Source organism: Gossypium raimondii, chromosome 4, assembly GCF_025698545.1.
Source record: "Gossypium raimondii isolate GPD5lz chromosome 4, ASM2569854v1, whole genome shotgun sequence".
Classification (NCBI taxonomy): domain Eukaryota; kingdom Viridiplantae; phylum Streptophyta; class Magnoliopsida; order Malvales; family Malvaceae; genus Gossypium; species Gossypium raimondii.
In genome coordinates, this window is record NC_068568.1 from 50285097 (window position 1) to 50309315 (window position 24219).

The 24219-nt window shown below is 35.8% G+C and overlaps 3 protein-coding genes and 1 non-coding gene across 7 annotated transcripts; 2 read left to right on the top strand and 2 right to left on the bottom strand.

Annotated features, from left to right (window-relative positions):
• Positions 1-2507, top strand: LOC105780566 (rust resistance kinase Lr10). 2 transcript variants are annotated; one of them, XM_012604963.2, is made up of 3 exons: positions 2-948; positions 1096-1122; positions 1198-2507. In XM_012604963.2, exons 1-3 carry the CDS (start codon positions 177-179, stop codon positions 2313-2315), a joined length of 1917 nt encoding a protein of 638 aa, XP_012460417.1. In that variant the 5' UTR covers positions 2-176; the 3' UTR covers positions 2316-2507. The 2 variants fall into 2 exon arrangements, with proteins under 2 accessions (XP_052485802.1, XP_012460417.1); XM_052629842.1 differs by lacking the exon at positions 1096-1122 and having other exon boundaries at positions 1-948.
• Positions 2508-2794: 287 nt separating this feature from the next.
• Positions 2795-5252, bottom strand: LOC105780986 (LEAF RUST 10 DISEASE-RESISTANCE LOCUS RECEPTOR-LIKE PROTEIN KINASE-like 2.4). Of its 2 annotated transcripts, none has more exons than XM_052629841.1 (4): positions 4526-5252; positions 4276-4370; positions 4147-4176; positions 2795-4051 (listed from the first exon to the last, which is right to left on the bottom strand). In XM_052629841.1, the coding sequence occupies exons 1-4, from the start codon at positions 5230-5232 to the stop codon at positions 2940-2942; spliced, it is 1944 nt and encodes a 647-aa protein (XP_052485801.1). In that variant the 5' UTR covers positions 5233-5252; the 3' UTR covers positions 2795-2939. The 2 variants fall into 2 exon arrangements, with proteins under 2 accessions (XP_052485801.1, XP_012460995.1); XM_012605541.2 differs by having other exon boundaries at positions 4481-5251.
• A 7038-nt stretch (positions 5253-12290) lies between these two features.
• On the top strand, positions 12291-12362 carry TRNAE-UUC (transfer RNA glutamic acid (anticodon UUC)). Its single transcript has one exon. It is a non-coding gene; the product is annotated as a tRNA-Glu (tRNA).
• Positions 12363-13518: 1156 nt separating this feature from the next.
• On the bottom strand, positions 13519-23253 carry LOC105780319 (histone-lysine N-methyltransferase ATX4). 2 transcript variants are annotated; one of them, XM_012604574.2, is made up of 23 exons: positions 21574-23241; positions 21413-21468; positions 21116-21329; positions 20604-20732; positions 20444-20512; positions 20275-20343; positions 20078-20169; positions 19813-19905; positions 19217-19352; positions 18730-18835; positions 18534-18633; positions 17991-18115; positions 17566-17711; positions 16872-16976; positions 16315-16379; positions 16021-16216; positions 15548-15634; positions 15372-15428; positions 15190-15279; positions 14407-14493; positions 14097-14171; positions 13911-14011; positions 13519-13822 (listed from the first exon to the last, which is right to left on the bottom strand). In XM_012604574.2, the coding sequence occupies exons 1-23, from the start codon at positions 22537-22539 to the stop codon at positions 13732-13734; spliced, it is 3255 nt and encodes a 1084-aa protein (XP_012460028.2). In that variant the 5' UTR covers positions 22540-23241; the 3' UTR covers positions 13519-13731. The 2 variants fall into 2 exon arrangements, 1 of the variants encoding a protein (XP_012460028.2); XR_008195428.1 differs by lacking the exon at positions 13519-13822 and having other exon boundaries at positions 13952-14011; positions 14343-14493; positions 21574-23253.
• Positions 23254-24219: the final 966 nt, after the last annotated feature.

Genomic DNA, 24219 nt, shown 5'->3' on the forward strand with positions numbered 1-24219 from the left:
AATTAGCAACAAGATTAGAAAGGGTTGCTAACAATCAAACATGTCCAACATTTACTCATAAAAGAGGACAAAGAGAGGACGAAGAGTTGAAGACCCTGTTAAACGAGAAAAAGCTATATAGTAAAGCAGCAGCTGCGTTGCGTGCATAATTGGAACTCTCAAGGGCTGAACCACCTATGTCAATGAAACTATTTAAAGCTCGTTTCACTTCAGGGGCTCACAAGTTAGTAAGAACAATGTTAATTTACTCGTTATTCTGCTTTATCTTAGCTGTGGATGTTGCAGAAGCAGTGCCAATCCAAGACGACTGCAAGGTGCGGCGGTGCAACCACCAGGATCCACCTGTCCGTTTCCCCTTCCGTTTAGAAGGCCAGCAGTCACCCCACTGCGGGTATCCTCATCCTGGGTTTCAGCTTTCCTGCTCAGAAAACAAACAGACCCTGCTGAAGATACCACGTTCGCTGGAGCTGTTGGTGAAGCACATAGATTATGAAGCTCAGCGGATTGACTTGTACTTTCCCGGGGGTTGCCTCTGGCGGCAGCTTTTAGATCTCAATTTATCTGCCTTTCCATTCGCGGTGGAACAACAAGGTTTCAGCCGCCTAAAAGCTCGTAGATCCCAACCAGCTGAATCCAACTATACCTTGTTTGAATGTTCAAGCCAAGAGAAGGCTTTGTATAAAAGATATAGAGTCGCTTGCTTAAGCACCCCTGGCTCCCAAATTATAGCTTTTACTTCTGGTGCCTATTATGGATTCAACCTGTTGAATTGCAGCTACTTTGGCAAAATTTCAACACCCATTTCTCCTTACGGTATCCGTTTTCAATTACGTTGGTATAAACCAGACTGTGGTGATTGCGAAGCTCAAGGAAGGGGATGTAGATTGAACAACAATAATAGCACCAAGGAACAAACCGAGTGTTTTTATATCCCCAAGAACCATATAGGTATGTTTTAACTATTGTAATTGTACAATGTACATAAAAAAAATCATTAGCCTGCATCAAAGTGAAGCTTAATGTTGTAAACTTACAGTGAGCCCTTTTCTTCTATTTCCCATGTATCAAAGCTGAATAATTTTAAATGTTTGGCAGGATTGGGAGAAAGGTTAATGGTTGCAGGTAAATGGAATTTTCCTTTTAGCTTCAATTAGTTAAGACCAAGGATATAACAGAGGGATGTATGCTGATTTGCAGGTATTGTGTCGGGTTCTTCAATTGCTGCAGCCATTGCCATTGCGGTTGGGTGGAGATATCGGTTAGACAAAAAGGAGAAAGAAAGTCAAGTCAAGATTGAAAAGTTTTTGGAAGATTATAAAGAGCTTAAACCCTCAAGATACTCCTATGCTGATATTAAAAGGATAACTAATCATTTCAAGGACAAACTGGGACAAGGAGGCTATGGAACTGTCTTCAAAGGCAGACTTTCCAGTGATGTTTTAGTTGCTGTCAAGGTACTCAATAATTTCAAGGGAAATGGTGAAGAGTTCATCAACGAGGTGGGTTCGATGGGCAGAATCCACCATGTGAATGTGACTCGCCTGGTTGGGTTTTGTGCCGATGGATATGACCGAGCTCTCGTTTATGAATACCTACCAAACGAGTCATTAGAGAAGTTCATATTTGCAGCCGAGGGCAAGGATCGATCCCTTAGTTGGGAAAAACTTCAGGATATTGCTGTGGGTGTAGCCAAAGGCATCGAGTACCTGCATCAAGGTTGCGAGCAACGTATCCTCCATTTCGACATCAAACCTCACAATATTTTGCTTGATCACAACTTCAATCCTAAGATCTCTGATTTCGGCCTTGCTAAATTGTGTTCCAAGGAACAAAGTGCTATTTCAATGACAACAGCTAGAGGTACCATGGGCTATATTGCACCCGAGGTACTGTCTCGCAACTTCGGAAATGTGTCATATAAGTCTGATGTTTATAGTTTTGGAATGCTGTTGCTTGAAATGGTTGGGGGGAGAAAGAACATAGATGTTACGGTCGAGAATACAAGCCAAGTGTATTTCCCAGAATGGGCATATGATCGTTTGGATAAAGGAGAGGAGTTCGGGATTCGAATTGAAGATGATGCACAAACAGGGATAGCAAAGAAACTCATGATCGTTGGACTTTGGTGCATTCAGTGGTATCCCGTTGATCGTCCTTCGATGAAAGTGGTGGTTCAGATGTTAGAGGGAGAGCTTGACGTTCTTACAATGCCACCAAATCCTTTTGCATCGACAGATCCACCGAAGACGATGGGTGCCACCACACCTAGGAAGCCGGTTAACAGAGATCTACCCACTATTTCAGAAATGGAATAAGAACAGTCTCGAGCCTCATTGTTAGTAGTACTAGAAGCAGTTGAAACTTGAAATCACCTATTAGCACACTCATATTACACCAATGCTAAGATTTTATTTGAACTCATAAATGAAATGCTGCATGGCTGTTAGTATATAAATTCTACTAATAAATGAAAAGATTCTATCTTAAATGTTGTTTAATTGTCAAAATTAAGGTATTCATTGTTGGAAGGTGTTCTATTTCTAGGAGTGGAGCTCGAACCCCTGGCTACATGATTAAAAAATAAAGTGAGCAACCGCCACACCACACTCGTAATTATTACAAGATACTCTTATCAGCATGATTACATATTACGATAAGAGAGTAAAAACCTTCTCATGAGATCACAATGTTAAGAGTCACTTATATACTAAATAATTGTAAACGAATTTGATATTAACTCATTATATGGTGACAAGGAGACATTTTTAATAATTGAAACATGAAGCTAAGGAGCTAAAGTCTAAAACACACATCCATTAATAGTCGTATTACATGATGCTGGATATTATACAACTGAGCATGAAATGCTACAAATTAAAAGCTTACAGTACTTGCAGAACTATATGTATAAAAGGTCCGAATAAAATCAAACATTATACTTAGATGTCCACACAACTTTTTGACGTTGATGGTTCCTCCGATACATTCTTACAAACATGTTCTTCAGTCGACTTTTCGAGAGAAAATAGTGAAGGTCTGGACGGCAATTCAAGTTGATCATGTTCATTTTCGAGCATTTCCAAAACTTTGCTCATTGAAGGACGATTAGCGGGATTCATTTGTATGCACCAAAATGCAACCATTATCATCTTCCTTGCTATTTTGTCATCAACTTCTGTTACATCCCCTAATTCTATGTTCTCTCTTTGTTCAAATCGATCATAAATCCATGACGGAAAATAAATTTGACTAGAATGATCATCAAATGCATTCAAATTCTTTCTTCTTCCCACCATTTCCATTAACAACATTCCAAAACTATAAATATCGGCTTTATATGAGATGCCTCCAATATTTCTGTAAAATAATTCAGGAGCAATGTATCCTAATGTACCACGAGCCGCTGTGAGAGAAATAATACTGTCATCCACTGAATATAATTTTGCAAGACCAAAATCAGAAACTTTAGGGATAAAGTTTTCATCCAAAAGAATGTTGTGCGGCTTGATATCAAAATGCAAAATTTGCATTTGACAACCACTGTGCAAGTATTCAATCCCTCGAGCCACACCTAGTGCAACCTCAAATAATTTTTGCCAACTTAAAGTACAATTCTCCTTTGAAAATATAATTTTATCCAAAGACCCATTCACCATAAAATCATATACAAGAGCTTGTTTTGATCTCTCTACACAAAACCCAATAAGTTGCACTACATTAATATGATGAATCCTTCCAATAGTAGCAACTTCATTGATGAAATCTTCTCCATTTGCTTTGGATTTATCTAACATTTTTATTGCCACTAGCCGACCACTGCGAAGCTTTCCTTTAAACACAGAACCATAACCACCTTGACCTAATTTAACTTTAAAACCTTCCGTAATTCTTTTTATTTCAGAATACGAATATCGAATAGGTATTAAATTATTTTGACTTTGAAGAAAGTTTTCGATATCATCATCCATCGACAAATGCCTCCTCTTTAGTTTGCGTATGACAAGTGTAATGAGGCAGAATATCCCCAACAAAGTTCTCGCTAACAATATGCCTGCTTGCCCATCAAGGTGCATACACATGGATAAATCAGCATTCATGATTATTTTATAAAGATAACATAAAAAGTGGGAAGGGAAAGAGATTTACCTGATACTGCAAGACAAACGAAGGTGGCTCCTGTTTAAAACGCAAATTGAACAATAAAATTACTAACTCGAATACAATTCAAGGGCAAATCCAATAAATAAAGATACTTATGAAATCTGAAAGATTAACCTTTCCCAAAAGGATAATGGCCGAAGATTCCCGGTAGAAGAAAGGCCAGATTGCTTTCTATTGGAAGTAGCAGATAGTACACCAAATCTAGCAAGCTAGAATAACCGCCCCCCCCCCCCCCCAAGGAAAAACAAAAGCAACCAATCAATAAATAAGACCTTGAAAAGTTATAGATTGAAAGAATCTAAAGATCGAAGTCTCTTACACTTTGAGAATCGGGTTTAAAGTCCAATCAGTATAGGGTATATACCAGTACACGTCGACGCCTTCCAACAGGTTTTTGTAAATGTACGAAGGGGATAAGCCACTAATATTGGAAAGCATGACAGGAAACTGGGCTATAAATCTGCACGAATGATGGAAATCGGATATATTTGAAAACGAGACCGGAAAGTAGAAGTAGGTCCAAGGAGAAGAAGAGCTATTGGTTGGGCAACGAGAAGCATCGACATAAACTGAAGAAGACTTCATCCTTGTCGTGCAATTTACCAGATACATGGTGTCTGCTCTATTCAATATTATGTATTCTAGATAGCTGTCTGAAGAATGGACAATGGAACTGCGAGGAATTGAGCAGTTTTCATCGACCAGACTCACATCCACAAGTCGAAGCGTTCGGTCAACATAAGAGATGTTTAGGACATAAAAGTTTCCGTATTTCGTGGGAAAACTGGTGCGGTTTCTCTTGCACTCTAATTCAAACCTACGGTCACCACATCCACGAGGCTGACCTTTTAGTCGGAAAGGGTGACTGATATTAACGTGTCCACACAAAGATGGGCCGCAGTGGTTGCTTTTGCCTGCTCTACCATCGGAAACATCTGGGAATAGAGATAAAGTAAGGGCAAAGACGCTAAACAAGACAAGTCTGGGTCTTAACATCATCAGGTTCCGGTGGAGCTCCGATGAAGAAATAAACAATGGGATGTTCTTTAATGTAAAATGCCAATCATTCATTTATTTTTTGAAAATTCAGTCCAGTAATAAAGGTAATGTGGAAAATTCTTTCATACAAGTCGTCGGTCAGTCAATGGCGATGCTCATAAAAGTCGTGGATGTATTGAATTCACCAGTCAGCAATCGCAGTGGCTCGAGTGATATATAATTTTGATGAAATTAAAAATAACAAGATTAAAATAAGTGGTAAAATATATATTTAGATATATTAGTTTTTAATGTAACGTATGTGATTTTAAATGTTTATTTGTTTAATTTATTAAATAATAAATTTTATAATTTTAAAATAATATACTTGTAATAATTAAATGAGGATTAATCTAATTTAAATAAAATAATATTAATTTTGATAATTGAATTAATAAAATAACATTTTCTTAAAAATGGAAATAAGAAAAAAAGTAAAAAGCAAACTTTAGTTAAATATTAAGAGTTCATTAATGAGGTGGGTTAGATGGGCAGAATCCACCATGTGAACGTGACTCGCCTGGTTGGGTTTTGTGCTGATGGATATGACTGAGTTCTCGTTTATGAATACCTCCCAAATGAGTCATTAAATAAGTTCATATTTGCAAGCTAAGGGTAATGATCGATCCCTTAGTTGAGAAAAACTTTAGGATATTGTTGTCGGTGTAACCAAAGGCATCGAGTACCTGCATCAAGGTTGCTAGCAATGTTTCCTCCATTCCAACATTAAACCTCGATTTCGGCCTTGTTAAATTGTGTTCCAAGGAACAAAATGCTATTTCAATGACAACAGCTAGAGGTACCATGGGCCATATTGCACCCAAGCTACTCTTTTGCAACTTCAGAAATGTGTCGTATAAGTCAGATGTTTATTTAGGGATTTTTACGGATTAACTGAAATTTATATTATCGCATTAACTTGATTTATGAATTCTCCTATTAGATTTGACTCTAATCCGGTAGATTTATGTCGTCCTATTTTTAGGATTACATGCAACTCTACTTAATTATACCAGATCTACTCTGAATTAAACACATTAAATATGAATTAATAATTCAAAAATATTAAATCAAGAATTAAGCACACATAACGAGAATAAGATTCAATTATTCATTACATAAAATAGAAATCAAAGACAGTATAACTACAAGAAATAAAGAAACTCATAATAAACTTCAAAGAAATCAAAAGGAGATCTTCAATCTTAGTGGAAATTTGTTTCAAACTCATAATAAACTGAAAATTAATAAATAAATCACACATCATTTGTTTTTGGTACATCATCAAGGAAGAAATAACATTATGGGGCATTCTAGATGAGCTATCTCTCATCCAAGATTGATGCTTTGAGGAGTCAAAATTCAAACAGATAATTCAGAGGTGATTAAGGTTATTCGGGAATTCTCCTTGACTGACTCAAACTCCACCTTTATTAGAAGAATTCATCAACTTTTAGAAACGGTCAGACATTAGGACATGCAACACACTCCTAGGGAGTTGAACAAAATTGTTGATTGTTTGGCTAAATTGACTTTTAATATAGGTCGAAATTTGACAGTTTTTTATGAGATCCCAAGAGAAGTGTTAGCAATATATTCTATTGTAAAAGCAAGTGTTAGCCTTGATCAAAAGGCTTCTACATAAATAGATTGTATTAAGTTTTCTTTTCACAAAAAAAAAAAAACATTTTGGCCGAGAGTAACTAATGAAAGCTTTCAAGGCACATCTTACCCATTGCATTTCTTCTCTTCTTAGCTTGTGCTTGACCGCTAGTCGTGTCTAATGATGACGAATTGAAGGAGATTATGGATGTCTTCAAATGTTGGTTAAAGTTTTTGCCCTACTTTGGTGCCTTCAAGTATGATGTTGGTCCATTTATTGTCACTGTCCAGTAACCTACAAGAAGTAATATTGTGAGACTTAAAAAGGATAAAAGAATAGCGCGAAGGATAAGAATTGTAGCCTTAAGTTTTCTAGCAAACTTGAAGCTTCAAACGGGCAACAATTGGAATCCTTTTGACTTCTGAACCATAGTAGTTCCTCGAGTCATGTCATTTTGTCAATTTTGAACCATGCTAAAGCGACCATTAGATGAAGTGCTCTCTAGGACTGGGAGAAGACTAAGTCCTTGATTGATTAGTCTGGAAAATATTAGCAGGATAGGCGCTAAGAATCAAATGGTAGAGATCAAAAATCCTTTTAATAGCACCTGTAGGACGGATTAGATCCTTGAAAGATGAGTTCATTTTTCAATTTCCATATAATAGAAAGGTTTTCAATTTCCATATAATCGAAAGGGTGTAGACCATAGCAATGCAGAAACTTCTTGAATCCTAGGAGTTGATGTTGTTTACTTGGAGCCATTGGAGGATCCAATTGAAGAGTTCGTAAAAGAGTGAGAGGAGAACCAAACCAAACTGCCTTAGCAAAACTACAATTTAAGAAGAGAAGTTTGAAGGTTTCCCCTCTTTCTTTGCAGAGAAGAAAAAAGTTATCATTGGTAGAGAGCCTCCTTGAGAAGCCTTTTGTGAGGAGGCAATTATTACAAATCTTCCACAGAAAAATAATGATTTTGAAAGGAAATTTAAGCCACCAAAATTTAATTTAAACATTTTGCTGAGATTAAGGGAGAGTGGTAATGGAGCTCCACTAGAAGGGAATAAGCATTTTTAATCGCAAACACCTCATTGTGATCTAATTTCCAGACTAATCTCCTTGTATGGGAAGTGTTGTACAAAAAAGATTTGAGGCTCTATTAGTACCAAGAGATCTAAGGGACTTATTTTGATCCCACCTATTGATATGAAGGTGGAGATAGGTTTGAACTTGGAAATCAGAATCATAAGGTTCAACTGTGTCAATAAGGGGCAGATCCAACTGTTTTACCTGCCCTAAAGTTGAACATCCCTAGGGTTTGGGTTAACAAATTCAAAGGGAGTACGACTGCAATACTAAGCTTTTAGAACTTTTGAGAGCAGGCAATTTTGTTCCTTCATTATTCGTCAACCGACTTCCGATAGGACTTCATTGAAAATTTTAATTTTTCGAGTTCCCAAGCGTCATTGTGAACAAAACTGTACATTATTCCGTTATGACAATCATGACTGTTAGAATTGTGTGACCCAAATTCTAAGAGATTGCTTGCAAGTCAAGTTAAACAAAAATATATTTTCTTTCTAGAAGATTTAGTATTTATTAGTATAATATATTTAGCATTTATTAGTATAGTTTATTTGACTTACTAATTTAGCCTATAAATAGGCTCTTTTACAATCTTAGAAATAAGACACACCCATTAGATTAGAACTCATAACACATTCAGAGAATTTTGTGTTTACGTTTTCGGGTTCTTTGTTTTTCGGGTTTTCGGGTTTAGTTTTTATCTCCATCTTTTGTACTCTTCATTCTTTTGCCATTATAGTAAAATTATCTTTGCCCGTGGTTTTTTATCCTCTTTAGAGGGTTTTTCCACGTTAAATTTGTGTGTTCATCTTTTCAATTTCTTCTGCTATTTTTACTAGTTTGTTGCTTAATCGGGACGATCCTAACAAGTGGTATCAGAGCTAGTTTAACTTTCATAGATCAGCCCGTTCAGAGATGGCAGCAACAAGGTTTGAAATTGAGAAGCTCGATGGTGAGACAAATTTCAATCTGTGGCAAGTTCGGATGATGGCAATTCTAGTTCAAAACGGCTTGAAAAAGGTTTTTACAGGGAAAAAGCCTGAGAATCTAAATCAAACAGAATGGGAAGAGCTTGATGAAAAGGCCTTGTCTGCAATCCAGTTGTGCCTCGCGAATACAGTATTGCAGGAGGTATTGATGGAGAAGACCTCATTCGCCTTGTGGAAAAGGTTAGAAACTCTTTATGCGACTAAGTCTCTGGCTAACCGTTTAGTGTTGAAACAACGTTTATTTACGTTTCGTATGAACGAATGTGAGCTTCTTAAAGATCACATCAGTCAATTCATTACTCTTTTAAATGATTTAAAGAACATTGAGGTTCATATTGACGATGAAGATCAAGCTATGCTATTATTGTGCTCTTTACCCTCTTCATACAAGTCTTTCAGGGAGATCCTGATTTATGGCAGAGACAAACTCTCGTTCGAAGATGTGAAGGGTTATTTGTTGAGTAGAGACAAACTCGAAAATGAGTTTGGTTTGAATAGCAAAGCAGATAGGCAAGCTTCCGTTTTGGTAGCATCAAAGAAACGAGACAAAAGGTGTCGCTATTGTAAAAAGTTAGGTCACGTCAAAGCAGATTGTTATAAACTGCGAAATAAAAGAGCTGCTGAGAGTAACGAGGAAGATGTAGCTGGTGCTAATTTGGTCGATGAAGGTGATGATGATTTCTTGTTAGTGTCAACGAGCGATAATTCCAAGCTTACGTCTGAGTGGATCCTAGATTCAGGATGTTCTTTCCACATGTGTCCCAATAGAGAATGGTTCTCCACATACAGTTCAGTTGAAGGTGGAGTTGTGCACATGGGAAACGATTCATCTAGTAAAATAAGTATTGGTACTGTTAAAATTAGGATACGCGATGGGACGATTAGGACACTCTCAGATGTCAGGTATGTACCTGATTTACGAAAGAATCTCATCTCCTTGAGTATTTTAGACTTGAAAGATGCAGAATCAACATCGAGTCGAGCGACATTAAAGTATCTCGTGGAGCTCTCATTTTGTTAAAAGGTAAAAGAACCGGCAGTCTTTATATTCTGGAAGGTTCTACAGTGACCGGTGAAATCGGACGTCCCTCGTCCGTTACGGAGTCAAAGTCAACTCATTTGAAGCGAAGGCAACTTGGTCATAGGAGGGAAAAAGGTATGACCGTTTCGTTGAAGAGAGGTTCTCTTTTGGATGCAGGTTTTGAAAAGTTAGGGCACTATATTCGTGAAAATCAAACCCGGGTTAGTTTTGATTTGGCAGTGCACAAGTCAAAGGCTAGAAGTCTTCCAGCTTCTAAGCATAGATTCGACTCAGTTAATTTCCTGCATAGTTCAATATAGGCCCGTGGCGGGTTTTGGCAAAGATGGCATTGAAAGAATTCGTGTCAAGGTGGAGATTGTTAGAATTGTGTGACCCAAATTCTAAGAGATTGCTTGCAAGTCAAGTCAAACAAAAATATATTTTCTTTCTAGAAGATTTAGTATTTATTAGTATAATATATTTAGCATTTATTAGTATAGTTTATTTGACTTACTAATTTAGCCTATAAATAGGCTCTTTTACAATCTTAGAAATAAGACACACCCATTAGATTAGAACTCATAACACATTCAGAGAATTTTGTGTTTACGTCTTCGGGTTCTTTGTTTTTCGGGTTTTCGGGTTTAGTTTTTATCTCCATCTTTTGTACTCTTCATTCTTTTGCCATTATAGTAAAATTATCTTTACCCGTGGTTTTTTATCCTCTTTAGAGGGGTTTTTTCACGTTAAATTTGTGTGTTCATCTTCTCAATTTCTTCTGCTATTTTTACTTGTTTGTTGCTTAATCGGGACGATCCTAACAATGACATTGAAAGAACATTCAAACAAGCTGGATAAAAACTATAAACAAAGATGATACAATATGAAACACATGATTACCCCCCCCCTTCTATACCAGCCCCCAAAGAGAATATTTATTGATTTTTGCTCAACATTCCTCGAGTCCTTTATCTCTGCTAAATCAATTCCAAGTACTCTGCTACGGCAAAACATCCCACGGTGGTTATCCAGAAGCTGATGCTTAATTCCCGCAGTCTGCTAACAACTCACTTAGGAAACCATTTCTCTATTTTGCATCAGATTAATCTTTCCATTTCAGCTCATTGTCACAAACAATAACATCAAGATTACCTATGTCATGACTGTTTGCTGCCTTTGAGCAAGGTCTTGATGTCCCTTGACAAGATCTCGGCTCCCGCCATCCTCAACCTTGCTAGTCAGGTATTTGTCAACTTGCGCAGCACTGCAGCAGCTTGCCTTCCCTCTGAGATTGCCCACACAACCAACGACTGACCTCGTCGACAATCTCCAGCTGCAAAGACCCCATCCACATTGGTCGCAAAGCGGCCATATTCTGCCTTAAAGTTTGAGCGGTTGTCTTGCTCCACACATAACTTGCTTGCCACTGTCTGTTAAAATTAAAGAACACAACTGATGAGGCAAGCTAAAATCAAGTTACTAGATTCTCAGTTCTTTCGTGTGTTTCAAATGTACTTTTGGGATGTTTATGTTTCTTATTTAATCATATCGAGGTTTATGTCAGATAATTTGTAAGACAGAGGTTTGCCAAATATGGGGTTCTTTTATTTTTGTTGGGTTATCATTTACTTTAAGTTTTCACTTAAAACTTCAGATTAATAAAACTTGAGTCTTTCAAGAAGAAAAGTTGGGCATCAATCAGCATTAAAAACTTCTTTACCACAAAAAGCATTATAAAAAGGGAGTGATCAAGATAGTCACTGATTCAGGCCTTTGTTTTAATGTCAAAACGATGATGAGAGATGTGTTACAAAGGGTCCCAACTCCGAAAGGATGTTAGCTTGCCATCCAACTTGGAGGATAGGAGGAAAAAGAAAAAAAGAGAAGACAATTCCATGATTGGTGGTCCCACGTTAATTAAGAGTCTCACATGTTTTTCGATTTAGTGTTGCTACAGTATCTGATCTCACCGCAACCGTTGTTTTTACACTAATCGCAGGTAAACGCACCGCCCATCCAAACTCACCTTTAGAGTCTTATGCTCCGTTGCGTTTATTTATATGTAAAATATTTTTATTGTTTTACTGTGTTTGTTTGGTGTAAAATAAATCATTAAAAAGAAATTATTCTCCAATAAATGGTAAAATTAAGGCTTTTTTTAAGGAAAATGTCTTACCAAATTTTTTTCGTAAGATATTTTCCTAGTTGATAAGGTTCTGTTCACTATCTTCACCGTTGAAGAAACAAAAAAGGGAAGCTCTCTCACTATCGAAGAAAGCAGTCTCTTATATTCTAATTTTATTCTTTTACGATTTAGTTCCTGAAATCTAAATTTTTACTAGTCTACAATTTAATTCCTCATAAACAAATGTTTACAATTTTGCTTAGCAGCATACATTCCATTGTCGCCCAGTGGTTAGGATATCTGGCTTTCACCCAGGAGACCCGGGTTCAATTCCCGGCAATGGAAAATTTAAATTTTCATTTTAGTCTAACAGATCATGATTGCATTAATGCATTATTATTAACTAACCGGACTTTATTTTTTCTTAATTATTATAAAATAACTATAAAATTACTGTTTCAAACTCTTAACTATGTTTACTTTGAGGTTTAGTATTTATATTTTAATTTGACATAATTTGATCATCTTCTTTATAATGACATTAGTTAGTTCAAATGCTTAATATTCTTAATTATTTCAACTAAAATAATTATGTGAATTTCTCTTAAAAATACTTTTCTAATACAAATATATATTTCAGGATAAAGTTAGAATGGGTATTTTTAAGAAAGAATTTGACCTCAACATTTTGACCATAATAATTAATGGTACCAACTATTTCGATATTATGTAGATGAACTAAATTATATCATATCAAAGTATAGATATTATATCTTAAATTTAGTAGAGGAACCATAACCATAATTTGATCTAAAATAATATATGCTTAATACAATCATTTATAATTTGATTTAATAAAAGCTTAGTAAAATCACCTTAATATAGCATAGATAAACAAGGTAGGATCATACTAACATATTGCGTGCTTCATAACTTCATTTATAGGTGAATTTGAGATCATCCATACTTGAAGAGTACATAGAAAGAGATCTTAAAAAATTAATTATATAGATCCAAATGAAAATAAACTTGATCAACGACCAACATATGATGAGAAGAAACCTATACTAAATATTAGAGAAAGAATAACTTAACAAATATGGAACACTAGAAGAATTAAATAAAATTACATATGGTGTCTTTTTTTTTGTTATTCTATTAGTAATCATACTATCAACTACTTTTTAGACTAACATATGTGATGATTTGTTATTTTAATTTTGATAGACATAAATATAAATTCCATTAAATAATTTTTTATTTTTTAAACTAAGTTAACATCTGACTATTTTTTTAAACTAACCATAAACTATCAAAACTTCAAATTAACTAAATTAAAAATATTACATGTTTATGCATATACTTTTAAATTGCCGTGCCAACTAAGTTTAAACTCAATCCACATTCTTTATTATTATTAAAGAAAAACATATATTTTAAAAAATGGGTTAGCATTCAACAATATGGCGAAAGTAAGCATCAACAAAATATACACAAGTGCTTGAACAGCAACTGGGAAATCTCTGGTTTAATTAAACATAAAATCTGTTATTAAAAAAGAAGGAAAGAAAGATACATTTTAGATTTTTTTTTTTTTGGCAAAAATTTGAGAATTGGGTGTATATGTAATGACAGAGATTCTCCTTTGCTATGGGGAATTGAGTTAGCGGTCCTTGCGGGGAAACAATTGATGCTACGCTGGGTATATATACTACTAATTCATGAATTTTCGACAATTTGGAGCCTTACACAGACAGGGAACTTTGAATTCCTCTGGTTCATCAGGATCAAACAAGTAGTCATACCTGCCAATGTGTTTACCAAGCATTAAAAAAAATTAACCAATAACCACTAGACACCTGCAGAGAGAAAGAGAGTATGTGGGATAGATACGTTAGCTCATCTCCGGCAGACACATTAGTCTTGGCGATAAGAACAATCCGACTCTCATCATCACCCACACTCATAATCCTCGCATAGCAGTTAGGCATGCACTGCAAGAGTGATATAGATTATAACGCAGTAAAAGAGAGAAAAGATTCAACTCTAGGCTAGTGAAAGCTAAAGAAAGTGATTTACCGAATGATTGATTAATCGTGCTATGTTCCCTTTGTCAGTGGCATCCACCACTACTTCTTCACTTATCTTGAATAACTGCAACATATGTTGTTCCCACAATTCAGTCTCAAGAATAACATAGGTGCAGAGAGCTAAGGTACAAGTGATCGGAGGAACTAACACTTCTAAACGCTTCAAAATAATAAACTTGGTAGCATTCAGCACCAGAGTTGCGAAAGATATTCAACTCAAATATTTTGGACTAACCTAAACCCATTTGCATGAAAATTAGTAGAAACATTTCCCAACTGTACAAGGAAAATCATCTTACATAGCAGTCCTTTCCTTCTATTCTGTAGCGTGCTTCTCTTAGATCGGCAATACTTCTCCTCACTTGTTCCCCACGGTATTCAAGAACCTGAAGACAAAAAAAAGAAAAGCTTCACTGCCATGTAAATATTTATTTCCGTTTTCAGACAACCAGAAAATGCTAATGTTCCCATCGTTCAAAAATACAAGGTTTGCAGGGATTCTCTACGGTGTAAAATGTCACTGCCCAATACCAAGTTGTCCAGGATCCTGTTCGAATGATTTAGTTGCTATCTGAAGATATGTTGTGCCTGGAAATTTTAATTAGAATCCCATTCCACATGCAAGATAAATACAGAATCGCAAACATTATTTTCAGCTTTAATCTAATTACTATGACGCCCACTTTACTCACATGGCTTATTTTGGGAGAAGAGGGAAAGTTTTTGTTTAGTTTGAAGCAGTCTTATTTTTTACTCATCTTTCTAATTTCAAGTTAAAATTTGTACTAACTATTCTTTATTTTATGTCTAACTATTGTAATACATATGTAATAAATAACCTTATTCCTTATATTACATGAGTCACCAAACGAGTCATTAAGGTTTTTTTATATCAGTTATCAATGAACTCTTGAAATCAAAAACCCAATGCAACCAAAACAGAGTGAGGCATATGTAGGTCCATCCACAAGTCCGTGGATCTTTGTATAATGAATTTATAAGGGGAACCCTAGACAATAGCTATCAAAATCCTGGGGAATTAAAAAAAAATTAAGCAAAAACAAGTTTTTCATTAATAATACCATTTCCCCTTCTTGAATATTTCTACGGGCAAAGAGACCCCACCCATGTATACCAGATCTACCGAAGCAAACTCGATCATTTTCAGTTCTCTGCATGTATTATATGCACGCATTATTTAGCAAACTGATCAGAATATTAAGTGCTTAGAAGAAAAAGAAAAAGAAAAAGAAAAGAGATTTGCCTGCAAGTGGTAGAGTCGATCCCTGAAAGATGAAAAACCTGTAGGCTCTTCAACCATCTGTTAAATGAAATGACCAATCATGGATATTAACAAAGGATTTATTTCTATTGGAATTCAAATTCAAAGGGCAAAAACTGTAAACAAACCCATAGATTTTAGGAAGGAGAAAAATTTACCCGGAATGCATTCAAACTCTGTATAGTGCTTAAAGGATGATGGCAAGGTCTCATTAATCGGTGGGCAACAGCTTCCTCTTCAGTTCTCTAAGTAAAGAAAAAATATGAGATCAAAATAATACGGTGAGAGAACTTGAGAAGCTTGAACCATTTTTCTGGCTGTGGTTCAGAAATGAATACATAAAGCAACAGTGAGGGAAAAAATTGACTTGGAAAAGAAGCAAAATCTGATGCTTCTTTTTGCTTCCTCCTCTTTTTCCGTTTACATTAAAAACAGAAGGCAGCCTTAAAAGTTTTGAATCATAAACCAGCAGATTTCAAGATCATTCCACTAGGAAAGGAAGAGGAGGGGAATCATCTTGGCAAAAACTCAGACAACTACACAGCCCAAGAATATACCAGGAATGAAATCAGGCAAACTGATACCCCTAAGATAAAATGCATGAACATTTCAAACTTTCTTGTAAGTTTACCTTTCTATTATTGTTTGATCTTTTGAAGACCCGGCACCTAGCAGCAGAAAACGGCTCAACATCAGTAGTTTCTACAGTTGGAACCTCTTCAATTTTCACTCTTTTTGAAGAAATTAGCCTTGATCCACTCTTCTTCTTGGCAGAGAAGACCCCCAGAGGGGTCTGTATGATTAAAACAGTGTCTGGATTTGGAGCACTTCACAAAATTGAAAAGAGTACAAAAACAAGAACCAAAGATTAGCATATAAGAAATTGCTCAAAAAGAGAAACTCAGCAGATATACTTAAAGCATACCGGTGATATGCACAATATGACACCTTTTTTGTTATTTGTCTGCCATTTTTCTCCAAGCAATGCAACTGCAATTTAAACAGAACAGAAGAAGCTATGAAGTGATAGCAAGAGATCAACTCGATGATCTTGACAAGTTAAATCCCAAGTACATCCACATGAAAACAAGACAGACTTAATATACTAATTGAGCGGAATTTTGACAATACCTATGTAAATAAACATAATTTTATAGGATTTCCAAGTTCTCTTTCTCTATGATTATTGTTTTATGTAATGAACTTGAAATTCTAATGTGAACTTGTGAAGTTTTTGAAATTCTAAGGCTCGATCCAAAACCAGCTAGATCTTGTACAAACTTGCTAAACTATTGATTTGCACCAAAAAGGATCTGAATCTTGATTTGTAAACGTGAAATATCTTTTCTTTTATGGCATGAATGGACGATATCATAAAATCAAAGGAAATTCAAGGTAGATGCCAAACAGGGAGCATATTACATTGATTAAAGAAAATGACACTGCAAGTATTAGGTGGAAAAGCAGCTAAAAGTAACTTACCTCCATGCAGTAACCAGCTCTTGATGCACACATGGCATGGTAATATGTTGAACACTTGCAACATTTTGTGCAAGAACCATGGATTTGCTTGCAAATAACACAAATCTGTAGTTCATGTAAACAAGTCATATTCACAAGTTTATGTTAATGAATAGCAATCAGATAATAAATCCGTCTTCATGCCTAAAAACGAAAACAAAACAGAACCACAATACAAATAGTTACAAATGGGATGTTTTAGCAGATTTAACACTGATATATATATATATATATATATATATATATATATAAAGATCTAGTCAATTTACGCCAAAAAAAGATTATACTTTCAGAGGACCCCTTCCCAAGCATGCATGTGTGGTATAGGAATGCAAAAGATTGTTTACTCTACCAACAAATTTTATATAAAGAAATGGTAGAAAAAATTGCAAAAATATCTCATAAAATAGATTGATGGTAATATTATTTACTCAATTGGTTAAAGTCTCTGTGCCAAAAGGAAAACCCTGAGTTCCAGGTTCTGATGACTATTTAATGAATATGAACTAAAACTTCTGCACAACAATAAATCCTTCAGTTTCTTGTGATGCAGCAGTCCCAACCACCACGCCAAGTGTGAAACAAGGAGCTATCAACTTGCCTAAGATCATGCTCTAAAAAGAAATGAATATGGGTATTTAATATCTTAATATACCTTCACAAAGGAATCTGATGGAATGCTCAAGATTCCAAGAGCAGGTTCCATCTTTTCATCACTTGCAAAAGATACTTCAGGTTGAAACCAAGCACAAGTAACATGAACCCACAATGTTTCAATATCAGTTGGCTTCAAAGCACCTCCTAAAATGGGGGAAAACTGCATAGGTTAATAATAATCAACAGAGACTGCATTGAACGAAAACAGGTATGGAAACTAGCTCCTAGATTGCAATTAGACCACCTTATGGTAAGAACTAAAGCATAAGAAGCTCTAAAAATAAGTTTGGAAATGCATATCTAAGAGAGTTGAAGGAAATACGCAATTATCCACACAAACATCACTTTTCACAAGAAGTGAAACAGGGAGTCTGTACCAGCTGGAACCAAAAGACAAGAAATGGAGATATCTACAGATTATACCTTTGACTGGACAAAGGCAACATTCTCGAGTAACTTCAGGAGTTTCACAGGCTTTACAAACCCATGAAGTGAAATCCCGAACATTTCTTGCTCCATAACATTCTTGATGCACGGCAATTTGACATCTGATTAGAAGAAAATCAACTTCATAATAAATATGATTTGCTCTGCCGTAAATACCAACAAAGAAATATTATTTTGTTTACTAAGCATGGGATTAGAACTCAAATAATGATAATAACTGGATGTTGGAACTCAAATGCCATTCACTGCCCATAAATATGAAGCTGAAAATGAACAATCAAAAGCTAGGACAGATCTTACAGTCATAACAAGGAGATATAAAAGCATGAAAAAGATCAGCATTATACTTTTGACATTTCATTACCTTAAGATCAATGTTATTTTAGAAGCAGGAGACTGCTTTTAACTGTCAATTATATGTCAGAAAAAAGACAGTTCTAAGGAACCAGAACTCAATGCCTTTATACAAAAATTTATTTAAGCACACCAAAAGGGAAAAAAAACAGTACTTGAAACTACCTGTTGCAAATAATAATTTTGTTGTAATCCCAATCTTCAACCCATCTGCATACAGCACATCGTTCAGTTGTCCACTTAGCACGAACCGGTTCATATTTTTCTGTCACAACAAATTTAATAACTACCATGACCCCACACCCATAAATGAAAAAAGTAAGCACACATGAAATTACTATTTCAATGCCAACAAGAATACCCTGCAAAAAGGCAAGCAACTTCTGCTTCCTCTCTCGTAGTGATGGTCGTTTAGGAGGCTTAGCAGAGGAGGTAGCATTTGCATGGTACTCTGCTAACTGAAGCATCTGCAAGTTTAAAGATGAAGCTATCAATATATAATTTGGAAGGATGTACAAACAAAGCCCAAAAAGATAACAAAAGGAAAATAATGACACATCTTTCTGGGAAGTAGACTCCTTTATTAGTAGAGGTATAAAAAGTATGACGTAAAAGTTTCAGAACTTGGGGTCAGCATTTTCCCTTCCAGAATAAAGTTCAGCTTAAAGTCCACCAAAAGTTTCTTCTTATGTGAAATAGAATAGAATGGAATGCCATTTTCTACACGGATCTCAGTTATGTGGAATCCATTTTTCTAAATTATTTCTACATCCAAGGAAATGGAGTATGAGGACAGATAAGAAATGTAGAACTGAAAGGAAAAAGAAGGGTCCAAAGGTTGCACAAACCCATTGTTCTAATGGCAGCAAGGAACCTTTCACCTTCACGCTAACCCTCCAATTTCTTTCTCTGGAACCAGTGTGTCTTTCCCACTCACTAAGAGCTTGCTTCTCAGAGCCACAGGACCCACACTTGCAAACAACTCTGGAATAGAAGATATCATAATCAATAAAGACTCCTAGTCAAAATTCAGAATGGCAAATTCTTTTTCACAGGTAGAACTAGTTAAACACTCAAATAAAATTCGCATAGGGCATTTTGACATTATTGTATGACAATAAAATTAAGCATTTTTAGTCCTAGTTTAGATAAAGATCCCAGTTCAGAGGACTGTAAAGTTACTTGTTATAAAATGTACAATTTAAATGAAGTAGCAACCTCAAATTTGCTTGAATGGAATCACTGACTATTAAATGGAAATGGTATCATTTCAAATGCATTCAGAAAATAAAATTCTAACAACACATTGCTATTGAACAATTTGTAAAACAGACCAAAGACATCCATGCACGCTGAAGATTTTAAAATATATATTTGTATATATGTCATTCCAAGATGGGAAAAGAAAAATGAAATTTATTCACTAATAATAGAATTTTCTTACAAGTGAAGGCTTGGGTAATATATGCCTTCAACACCACAGCAGACAATGGTAACCTTATTAGGGAGAAGTAGTTGACTGTTGTTATTCTTTGATCTGCATTAAAGGTTTTAAAAGCATTAGGCACACAGAGGTGAAGAAAAAAGGATCAGTCAGAATGCCTTGAAATAATTTTCTGATACATATAGTACTTCTAGCAGTAATACTGCCCTAGTCCAAATACACTCACACAGAGACAAATATTGGTTTCAAAATAGAATAGACTTACTTAGCTTTTGGTTGCCACTTCTCTGGATTGGATAATTCGAAGTTGAACTTTGCTTTGCAAGCAGGACAGTAATAGTCAGTGGCCCCCAGATCCTAGAGAAGCAAATTTGACTTGATCAGGGAAATCAAAACTTCATTCATTGGCTTCACTAGGTCAAAATAAATAATGAATTACAATAAACAGTATGACATATGAACCTTAAAGTGACGGCTGGAAATTTTGTCACACTCTGCATGCACCCAAACCTTACAACCATCACATCGCACCTAACTCAGTGTAAATGAGCAATAAATTAGTATTAAAAATAAAATCTACTCAATAGCAGCAAGAAAAGAAATCAAAACTCAAGTTTCTATGTTGCCTTACCCAACTCCCACTGTTTGATTGATTCCAAATTTTCTTGCAAATGCCACAATAATGTTTAGATTTTGTTAACTGCAATAAAAATGCATATAGTTCTGAAAAGTAACAAAAAAAAAAACAGTGGAAACATAATTTAAGAAGCAGAAAAGGTGTAGCCACAAACCCTAGCACATGTTTTACACAGGAATTGGCCTCCAGGAGTTGATGCTTTCATTTTCTTTCCCATTTTAAATGGGAGCGTCATGCCACAGCTTTCACAAAATCTTGCATCCTTACATTTCCCAAACAAGCCCTGCAAATATTACATTCAATAGACTTTGAAGACTAGAAGGAACAACTTCAACCCAGCACCTTAACCTATATGATCCAATTGTTTTAGACAAATATATAAAAATAAGTTATTGAAATTTATTTTTATGCAAACTAAGTCAAACAATAAGGAGCTCAAAATTGTTCTAAACACTGGTACCAAAAGAGAGAGAACTAAGGTTACACTAAAGATAAGATGCAAACGGATTCCCCAAGACAAGATACAAACAAATAGCCTTTCTTTCCTGAGAGTGACTGGAATTCCAAAAGTTAAGGTAAGTGAAGGCCTTTGAAATGTCGTTAAATTGATCCCAAAGAAAGAAGATAAGAAGTAAACAAGCCTGAACTTTTTACACAGCAACTTGCCTGGTTAGGAAGGCAATAGCCCAGATCCTGGTTTGACCCAGTAGCCTCCTGACCCCATCTAAGAATAGATTCATCATAAGCTGGATTCCCAGCTGCGATGTTTATATCGTCCATCAACTTCTCAGTAAATCCCTCTTCTGCCAGAAGAGCTTCTTCCATTGCCAACTGGAAATCGCTAGGCTTGCACCCAGCCAATTCAGGCTGCTCGTGGAACCTACACTAAGCAGACTCTACCTAAGCACATACCAGCTACACAATAAAAAATCAATTGCCTCAAGAAAAAAACAATCTACAGACCTGTCGAGAAAGTCTGCAAATGGGAAAATCATCCCCCGCCTGACCCATGCATAATCCTGTCCAATATCATTTAAAGTAACATACTTAATGACAATCCCACAAGTAAACAAGTTCCCAAACATAAACTGATAAACAAGCTCTAATTATAAAGTAATCAGTACCCTCTGATTCTCATTTCCAGAATGTCCGAAGAACATCACACAAGCTGCCTCAGCGATACAAGACCTCAAAACCAGCTCAGGAGCTTGTGTCATTGGATCAATAACAATAGCTGGCCAACACGGTTCCCTCTTCCCTGGCCTTGCCCACACTATATCCCCCGAATAGAAATCCTCTGGCCCATACAACCCATCTTCCTTCTCACCATTCTCCCTTGAAGCTTGGCCCTGGGTTGTTAAATCAACAATGAGAACCCCATTCGCATTCTTCTCATACTCTCCAACTAACTGCTCATGCACTGAAGTTAAGGAACTCCGGAAACTTGAGTACTTCCCAATTCCAGAAGACCTACCATACCCTGCTTCTCTGTCATCTTCCTCACACAATGTAGTATATTTTCTCCCTTTATAACCATTGTTTTCTTTGTTTCGCTGGTTTTTCATGTTTTGCTTACAATTTTTAGATGATTTAAAACTGAACTTATCCTTTTTACATTCAAAATCATCGTCATCTTCATCTTCATCGAAACTATGATCATGCAAGCTAGTTTTACTTTCTTTCTTCCAGCTCTCAATAACAGAGTCGTTAAACCGTGAAGGAAGTACCTGAACTCGCCCTCTCGATGTCCTCACCAACGGAGGCCGAGCAATCTCCACCGTTCGGTTCTTGGGCTTGGACGAATCTGAGCGTTTGGATTTAGACTCCACTTCATCAGGAGAGCACGAGACTTCGGTGTTCCATGAAGCAGCGAAACCCTTCTCAAGCTCTCCGGAGGCTATAATATAGTGGAGACTGACCGGAATTATGCCTGCGGCGACATGTCCGAGGAGAGTCAGAGGATAATAATAGTTGATTTTTCGCTTCTTGCGAGTTGTACCCGAGCTATCTTCATCTTCACCAACAGAGTCGCCGAGTTTGCATCGTTTTAGACTCGGCATTTGGGATTTCAGATTGCGCTTGATTATCATATTTCAATCAATCAATCCTTTCTCATAAAAAAACACCTCTCAGTTCTTCGTTCTTCCAATTTCGAAACGCTTAAACCAATCTGGATTTTCACATAAAAAGCTTAATTCCCAAAACACCCATAAACCCTAATTGCAAACTCAATTTTCCACCAACAAAGCAAACAATTAGACCACCATCATTTCTTTCCTTTCTCTTTTCCTTCTATGTAAACAGAGGAACCCAAAAAAAAGACAAAGAAGAGAAATTGAACGAGAAACCGATGCGAAATTGGAAGAGAAAAAGAAGAGTGGGTCGAGTTGGATGGAATAGAGATCTGTTTCGATCAAGCTTTCTCTCTCTAACTGCTGCAGAGTATAGAGAAAGAAAGAGACAGCATATAATATTAAATTAAACTAAATTCCCCTAAACCATTATATTTAAGGATAAATAAATAAATAAAGCTTGAAGCAAATTTTCTTTTCCCCCTTGAAAATTTTCTTTTCTCTAAGAAAGCTGAAAAAGGGAGAGAGAAAAGGAGAGGCCGTCGTTTTCTATGTTTTCAAAGTGTGGGCTGGTGAGGATGGATCGTTAATAATGTGAGACTAACACTTGTTTTTTCTTCATATTTTAGAATTTCATGTTACGATTCAGTAGAGGGGATTTTCCAAGAATGTTGGAACTATACTGTAATTTCTACTTGTTAAAGGAATTTTGTGGGGATGCCCCGGAATTGTTGGCAAATTTTTGAACATGGCGCTCCATAAGAGAAGCTATTGATTCTGTTCCATTTGTTTTTGGAAGCATGGCTTAATTTGTACTTTATGCTATTTATTTATGTAAAAACGAATATGGGTCACAGCTACCCATTGACTCATTTCCGAATCCCAGCTTGAAGATGAGACTTGGGTTGATGGGATGCCCTGTTTTCCACCAATTTGCAGGGCAACAGAAAGTGTACAAATGGAGGGCTCACCCCTTTTTTTACTACTTTGGTGCCAATAGCATATTTAAGTTCCAGGACTTGTGGCATGAAGTTCCCAACCTTGCAGTTTCCAAACAGGACCATGGTTTTACTTTATTCTTCTGCTTCTCATATAATCAAAGAGCAGACCTCGGTGTGCCTCAGACATGCATTTTGCAGAACAAACATGAACATGATTTATGTGGCTCCTTACTATACAATCATTTCTTTCGCCATGGCTGTCACACCTGCTTTCTTCCGAGCACACTCCAAGAGCTGCAAGTGTCTGAAATAAACCCACTCGTTTCGAGCCTCAAGCGGGAGGTTATGCCATACGCTCGAGGGCAATGCGCCTCGTCATCAATTCTAAAATATATTTATATAACATATATAACAATATTAGAAATCATATCACATGTATATCTACAATAAAATTACAAATTTAGAATATAAATACTTGTTTAAAAATAACAAATAATAAATAATTAAACGCGTGGTTTGAAAATAATTAATCATAATAATAATAATTAGACTAAATTACGAGTAAAACGAAATTTAAACACATAAATATATCGGATAAACAATATTAAATACAGTACAATTATTTATTACGATTTTGTCATTAATTGTGAGTTAATATGGAGTTGGTTTGTAACACCAACTCAATTAACAATTTTAATATATACAACTAATGGAAATAATAACTTGTGCATATTAAAATAACAATATATAAATTATA

Bases quoted from the DNA above. Each gene is read 5' to 3' on its own strand.
- LOC105780566 (XM_012604963.2), top strand. From the start codon at position 177: ATGTCAATGAAACTATTTAAAGCTCGTTTCACTTCAGGGGCTCACAAG. The intron at 949-1,095 runs GTATGTTTTAAC...AATGTTTGGCAG, and splicing joins TATCCCCAAGAACCATATAG to GATTGGGAGAAAGGTTAATG. The intron at 1,123-1,197 runs GTAAATGGAATT...GCTGATTTGCAG, and splicing joins AGAAAGGTTAATGGTTGCAG to GTATTGTGTCGGGTTCTTCA.
- LOC105780986 (XM_012605541.2), bottom strand. From the start codon at position 5,232: ATGAATGATTGGCATTTTACATTAAAGAACATCCCATTGTTTATTTCT. The intron at 4,371-4,480 runs GTAAGAGACTTC...CGGTTATTCTAG, and splicing joins TTAAACCCGATTCTCAAAGT to CTTGCTAGATTTGGTGTACT. The intron at 4,177-4,275 runs GTTAATCTTTCA...CGTTTTAAACAG, and splicing joins CCATTATCCTTTTGGGAAAG to GAGCCACCTTCGTTTGTCTT.
- LOC105780319 (XM_012604574.2), bottom strand. From the start codon at position 22,539: ATGATAATCAAGCGCAATCTGAAATCCCAAATGCCGAGTCTAAAACGA. The intron at 21,469-21,573 runs GTACTGATTACT...GATATTGGACAG, and splicing joins CTGGAAATGAGAATCAGAGG to GATTATGCATGGGTCAGGCG. The intron at 20,513-20,603 runs GTTTGTGGCTAC...TTTTTATTGCAG, and splicing joins TGTGTAAAACATGTGCTAGG to TTAACAAAATCTAAACATTA.